The sequence below is a fragment of the Rhamphochromis sp. 'chilingali' genome, assembly GCF_963969265.1.
Source record: "Rhamphochromis sp. 'chilingali' genome assembly, chromosome: 18".
Taxonomy (NCBI): Eukaryota; Metazoa; Chordata; class Actinopteri; order Cichliformes; family Cichlidae; genus Rhamphochromis; species Rhamphochromis sp. 'chilingali'.
The window spans coordinates 12,314,489-12,320,977 of NC_137945.1; the positions used below are offsets into that span (position 1 = coordinate 12,314,489).

Consider the following 6,489-nt stretch of genomic DNA (forward strand, 5'->3'; position numbering starts at 1 on the left):
GTATGCTGGGGCATGTGGAGAAGCTGTGGTATGTGAATAATGAAATTGTGCTTGTTTTTATTCAGATATTGTTGGAGGCTCTGTCTCGGTGTGTCGCTGTGTTAACTGCGTCCAGCAAGCCTGATGACATGGCTGTACAGGTGATGACAAAACACATGATTTCCCTTTCCTTGCAGTCACATTTCTGTATGTGCACATTTTGATCTTGTCATTTTATCACGCTTTCTAAATGCCAATCGTACCACAGGTGTGTGGGCACATCTGTAAGTGCTACAGTGTAGCAGCTCAGTTTGAGGAATGCAGGGAAAAAATCATCGAAATGCCCAATATCATCCGAGACCTCTGTCACATCTTGTACTATGGAAAGGTCAGTCTTGCATCTTCTGTGTGTGCTTTATTCTTCTTTTTCTTTTCAGCAGTTTGAACTAAAAATAGCAATTTCCAATTTTCCTCGCTTCCTCTCAGGGTCTCTCAAAGACTGCAGCCCTGGCGGTTCAGTGCGTCAGCTCCTTTGCGGTGGATTTCTTCCTACAGACCCATCTGTACCACGCTGGTGTGCTTTGGCACCTGCTGGTCTATCTGTTCAACTACGACTACACTCTAGAGGAGAGTGGCGTGCAGGCTAGTCAGGACACAAACCAGCAGGAGGTCGCTAACAACTTGGCCAAACTCAGCCTCATAGCCCTGAGCCGTCTGGCAGGCTACACACCAACGCCACAAAGCCCTGATGGAAACAACCCTGTTTCAGAGACCAATGGCATAGAGGGTACGCCTCCAGAGAACCCCACTATCCGAAAGAGCTTAGCAGCCATGCTGACTCCATACATCTCAAGGAAGCTGGGCACGACATCTCCCGCTGAGGTCAGTTGAATATGTTGCTAAGTAGACATTAATGGACGTTGCTAAGCATCAGTGAGCAGAGGCCAAATGCTGTGCTCAAAGCAAACTTCTCTTTTTTGCGTTCAGGTCTTGAAGTTGCTGAACAGTAACTCGGAGAATCCCTACTTGATCTGGAACAATGGGACACGAGCCGAGCTGCTGGAGTTCCTAGAGATTCAGCAGGAGGGAAACATCAAAAGAGTAGGAATGACTTACAAGTGCTTTCAGACTGCCTTTCACGATAAATGATCCAAAACTGGAGTGAATCACGCAACTTCTCTGGTTTCTTGGCAGGGAGAAAATGATAAAAGCTTTGGTGCTGAGTTTGTGTTCAGTGATCACAGCAAGGAGCTCATAGTGGGTGAGATTTTTGTCCGAGTCTACAATGAACAGCCATCTTTTCCACTGGAGGTGAGGAGAAGAAAGTATTAGACAATTAGGACCAAATTCAGGTTTGGACTTTTAGTAATCCATAAGTAACTTGTTTTACAATCTCTGTCTTCAGTACCCAAAAGCATTTGCAGCCAGTCTGCTGGACTATGTTGGCTCCCAGGCTCAGTACCTCAACACTCTGCTGGCCATGAGTCAGAGTAACAAGGTAGAGTCCCAGCAGCACGCTGAAAGGCTTCGCTTTGCTGAAATGGCTTTAGAGGCCCTCCGTAATGTCATCAAGAACAACCCTGGTGAGCTTCCAGACTGACTGACGTTATGTTTATTTAAGTGCTGTGAGTTTGGAGCTTCTTTCTAAGTATTTCTCTTGGTGTAATTACAGGATCAGAGTCGGAGTGCATCGGTCACTTCAAGCTGCTCTTCTCCTTGTTGCGGGTTCATGGAGCTGGTAGAGTGCAACAGCTGGTTTTGGAGGTAGAGATCAACAGGTCTTGGGTCCTTACATGTACTTACTGTGAATCCCTGGATTGTTATCATATTGGTGTCTTCTGCAGGTTGTGAATACAGTGACATCAAATCAAGAGTGTGTGAGCAACATCGCTGAATCTCTAGTGTTGTCCAACCTTCTGGTGCTGCTGCACTCACTTCCTTCCAGTGAGAAAACACAACTGACTGTCATACTCTTTGTCTTTCCTCTTCTCCCTATCCCTGTAATGCATCTTCACACACTGAAATACTCCTTTGTGTCCTTCAGGCAGGCAAATGGTGCTGGAAACCCTCTATGCACTCACGTCTAACACGAAGATCGTCAAAGAGGCAATGGCCAAAGGTCAGTGTTCTACTGTTTGTTTGTTTTTGTTGTTGTTTGTTTTTTAGTGATTGCTGGCTACATTTATCTGAATTTTGAATCACAGATGTTTCTGTTAATCTTTATGTCCTGCAGGTGCTCTGATCTATTTGCTGGACCTCTTCTGTAATTGCACACACCCCCAGGTTCGCACACAGACTGCAGAGCTCTTCTCAAAGATGACTTCAGACAAGCTGGTTGGGCCAAAGGTCAGATTGGAGTTAAAAAAATAAATAAAAGACTTAATCACTCTCCTCTCCCTTTTACCTTATGATGTGTCGCAACATATCTTCAACTCACTTTTGCTGTTTCATATTCTGCTTTCTCTTTTAGGTGCGTCTAACACTGATGCGTTTCCTCCCTGGTGTATTCATGGATGCCATGCGGGACAATGCTGAGGCAGCAGTTCACATATTTGAGGGAACGCACGAAAACCCTGAGCTCATCTGGAATGACAGCTCAAGGGAGAAAGTGTCTACTACTGTCCGGGAGATGATGCTTGAGTGTGTGACAAACACTGTTTTAACCAGATAAAGAATAGTTAGACACTCTAATAGGATGTTTTATGTCTTGTACTAAATCACTTTAAATCTTTTCCAGGCACTTTAAACAGCAGAAAGATAATCCTGATGTGAACTGGAAAGTAAGTATGAAAAGTCATTATTTTAAGTTGGTGTATCTGTAGGAACTATGAATGTGAAACTAAACTCCTAATCTGTGTGCTCAGTTGCCAGAAGACTTCACAGTGGCTTATGGAGCCGGACAGGGCGAGCTTGAAGTTGGTGGAGTCTTCTTGCGCATCTTTATTGCTCAGCCTGGGTGGGTGCTACGCAAGCCTCGAGAGTTCCTGGTGTCACTTCTGGAAACCCTGACTGAGCTCCTGGAGAAGAACAATCCCAATGTGAGCTTCCTAACTGAGAAACAACAGTACAAATTTCTAGTGAATGCAGAAGTTAGACTTTTTCTGTCTTATTCTGTTATCTTCTGCAGGGTGAGGCCCTGGAGACGGTTACCACGGCGGCAGTTTGCCTGTTCAGCACACAGTGCCAGCTGGCCGACCAGGTCCCTCCTTTGGGCCACCTGCCTCGGATCTTGGCGGCACTCAACCACAAGAACAATGCCGTGCCCAAGAGCTCCATCCGCCTCATCCATGTACTTTCAGATAATGAGGTAAGAAACTAATTTTAATGCAAGACTACAAAAAATCAGAACCATCTTAAGCCAGTTTAAATGTTTTATGTAAAAGTGACACCTCACCCACATCAACTAAGATATGCTTTGTTTCGTGTAGCTGTGTGTACGGTCCATGGCTTCTCTGGAGACTATTGGCCCTCTGATGACAGGGATGAAGGTTCGGGCGGACATGGCTGGATTGGCTTGTGAAGCTCTCAACCGCATGTTCCAGAAGGAGCAGACAGACCTAGTTGCCCAGGTGCACTGTCACCCTTGCTGTTATTATCCCTCACTATGTTTCATGTGTCCTTAATGGAACTTTCTATAACAACTTAACAGGCTCTGAGGGTGGAGCTGGTTCCATACCTCTTGAAATTACTGGAAGGAATCGGCCTGGAGACGTTAGAAAACCCTTCAGCTACTAAGGCCCAGATAGTTAAAGCTCTGAAGTCCATGACTCGTAGTCTACAGTATGGAGAGCAGGTATGATCGAATTATTAAAGTCATCGAATGATTGGTATGATTGTTTATTTAACAATCAAATATTTGAACTCTTGCTTGTTTTTTTTCCATAGGTGAATGAAATTCTTGCAAAGTCTTCAGTATGGAGTGCCTTCAAAGACCAGAAACACGATCTTTTCATCTCAGAGTCTCAGACTGCAGGTTACCTGACAGGTAAAGTTTTCTTTTTTGCATATTAGAAGAGTGATTAACCTGAATAACAAGCTAAACTGTTAAAATATAAAGTGCTTTAAAAGGTAAGTCTTCTGCATCTTTCTCTGAGCTGATGATGAATCTTAATGCTTTGCTTTACCCTAAAAAGGCAAAACACCTTATGGCTGACTCCTCACTTATGCTTAAACCCAGCTGTCCTATAACTTCCTGGCCCTTCCCTTCCTCTTTTTTCCTCCACATTTCCTCCTCAGGGGTTTCCACTCCTTCTCTCCTGGCCGCCAGCAGCCCACTGCGAGGTGGGCTCTAGACTCCTGAACTGGGCCCTCACAGCCCTCCTCTCTTTTGCTCTGATGCAGGTAGACCGTCCTGGCTCCTACCGTCATTCCTCTTTACCTCCATCCTGGCTGCACATGCCATTCTCCATTCCCACCCATTTCATCTTACTCACACTGAAAATAATTCATTACCTCTTAACACCCGTTCTGGATCCTCAACAGTGTATTGGAAAACAGCCAGCTTGTGTTATGTATGCAATATGTAGCCAGCACATTTTAAAAGGCTGAAATGTAGAGTTACAAGTGAAAAACATAGAAAATAGAATCAGATTTTCTAGAAAATTATCCATTAGTTGTTTACACAGTAGTCAAACTAAATTAAGCCCATGGAAAACATTGTAGCCAGTGTAGCGATCATCCCATCCATGCTTGGTGTCTTAGTGTGTAGTACATCATTCTAGCTCCCCATTAGCCCTGCATCTATCCTTGTAATTTACATCTGAACTGTCTCTTCTGCCTTGCTGTCATTGTAGGTCCAGGAGTAGCAGGTTACCTTACAGCAGGAACGGGCACCACAGTAATGCCCAACGTCCCACCCCCTGTGGACAATGACACTGGAGACCAAGGCTGAAGGACACGCACACTGAAAGGCTCAGGCACCCAGAGTGCAGCTTCACGGCCGCAGCTCAGAGAGGGACTGTTCAGCTCCCCACATGAAGGGGATGTTGAGAGGAAAACAAAACAACTGAAAAAAAGACGAGTGAGAGAGCGGGCCGTCATTGACTGTCACCAAAACCTCTGCGACACCTCCTGCAGCGTCACTCTGCTTTGCCCCTTACAAATGACACTCAAGTCTTCAGAAATGCTTTGTTTTAATGGATGACCACATTTGTTTAGTTTCTGTTCTACTTTTCTTATTTCTTCTAATGACAGAGAAGAGTTTACTTTTTGTATGAATATATTTTTTACTCTTGATTTTTTTTTTTTTCATTAGACAGTCATGGGAAGACTGAGGCTTCTTTTTTGTTAATTTTTTTTTCTCTTTGGCATATTCTGATTGGCTACCTTAACCTTACATCTCTGAGGCCTCATTTGTGACGAACAAGCGCACAGGACCTATCCACCACTGAAATAAACATTTTGTTTACTTGTCTATATTAACGCATTCTCATGTGGAAAAGAAAAAAAAAATCACGGGACATGAAGAAATGGATGTGTATGATTTCTCTGGCCTATTTCTCCAAAAGAAAATGCCACTTTAACCCCTTAGACCTCTGCTGACCTCTGGTCTGCTTTGATCAGGTCAGCTTCAGTCCTCTTCTGTCAAAGATGACACAGAGCTCTCATAATATCCAGCCTTTTTTTCCTCTGATCTTATTCATACTTCATTCTGCTCTCTCTTTGAAGGCTACCCTTTTCTGCCTCATATTTTTTAAAGTAACTCTCCCCCAGAATGCAAAAAGCACTAGAATATTTATGAGTGAATAATAACCACCTGAAATGAGCTTCTGCTGACATGACGAATGACATTGACTCTGATTACCAATCTATGTGAAAGACTAGTGCAATTTGTGAAATGTTCAATGTAATATTACGTATATAAACTTTATATTGAATGTACATTGAAAAAAAAAAATCAGTTGACACTTGTACATAAAATTTTAAGAATAAAAGGGAACCCACAGTGTTGTTCTACTTGTTTTTTCTGTTCACAATAATTATAGATGTTAAGTCTGTTGAGCGAGAGAGAGAGAGATGAAAAGGGGGGCGGGTATGTATCAAAATATTTCTCAATCCAATCACTTTTGCAGTTAAATGTTTTTATACAAGAATCAATGTGATATACTTGAGGCCTCAGGCAATATGTTTGTTTGCTTATAAGTGCAAATGTTTCATAGAGTTATGTCATTTATATTATGTCAATCTATTTGAGAACCATAACTTTTCACGGATGTGGATATTGAATTTATAGTGGATTACACCAGCTACATAGATGCCATGAATTAGGGACTAGGTCTCACCTCATAAGCCTGACCGTAAGTCAAGGAAATTCATAAAAATTGTCAATACAGCTGCCATTGAGGGCAATGTGAATAGGGAAAATGTGCTAAAAATGAAAACTGTTTTAATATATTTATGTCAGAATTTAAAAAAAAAAAAACACGGTCCCTTCAGTGAAGTTTTCAAGTTTCTAATTTTTAAAACATTAATATATAGTTTATCACCCCCAATTCGCTTTCTAATTAGGGC

General features: G+C 42.7%; 1 protein-coding gene across 3 annotated transcripts in view; it reads left to right on the forward strand.

The window, feature by feature from the left end:
* dnajc13 (DnaJ heat shock protein family (Hsp40) member C13) overlaps positions 1–5,917 on the forward strand; it is a 35,719-nt gene extending 29,802 nt beyond the window's left edge. For 2 of the 3 annotated variants that reach the window (XM_080864952.1, XM_080864953.1), the window contains 18 exons: positions 66–140; positions 248–367; positions 466–861; positions 967–1,080; positions 1,174–1,290; positions 1,385–1,562; positions 1,652–1,743; positions 1,824–1,923; positions 2,024–2,098; positions 2,213–2,325; positions 2,450–2,619; positions 2,717–2,759; positions 2,844–3,017; positions 3,107–3,286; positions 3,408–3,548; positions 3,629–3,772; positions 3,865–3,964; positions 4,773–5,917. In XM_080864952.1, the coding sequence (XP_080721078.1) occupies positions 66–140; positions 248–367; positions 466–861; positions 967–1,080; positions 1,174–1,290; positions 1,385–1,562; positions 1,652–1,743; positions 1,824–1,923; positions 2,024–2,098; positions 2,213–2,325; positions 2,450–2,619; positions 2,717–2,759; positions 2,844–3,017; positions 3,107–3,286; positions 3,408–3,548; positions 3,629–3,772; positions 3,865–3,964; positions 4,773–4,870 (2,430 nt within the window). In that variant the 3' untranslated portion in view covers positions 4,871–5,917. Of the gene's footprint in view, positions 1–65; positions 141–247; positions 368–465; positions 862–966; positions 1,081–1,173; positions 1,291–1,384; positions 1,563–1,651; positions 1,744–1,823; positions 1,924–2,023; positions 2,099–2,212; positions 2,326–2,449; positions 2,620–2,716; positions 2,760–2,843; positions 3,018–3,106; positions 3,287–3,407; positions 3,549–3,628; positions 3,773–3,864; positions 3,965–4,215; positions 4,321–4,772 lie in introns of all 3 variants that reach the window. The other variant, XM_080864954.1, reaches the window with a different exon arrangement.
* The last annotated feature ends 572 nt before the right edge of the window (positions 5,918–6,489 follow it).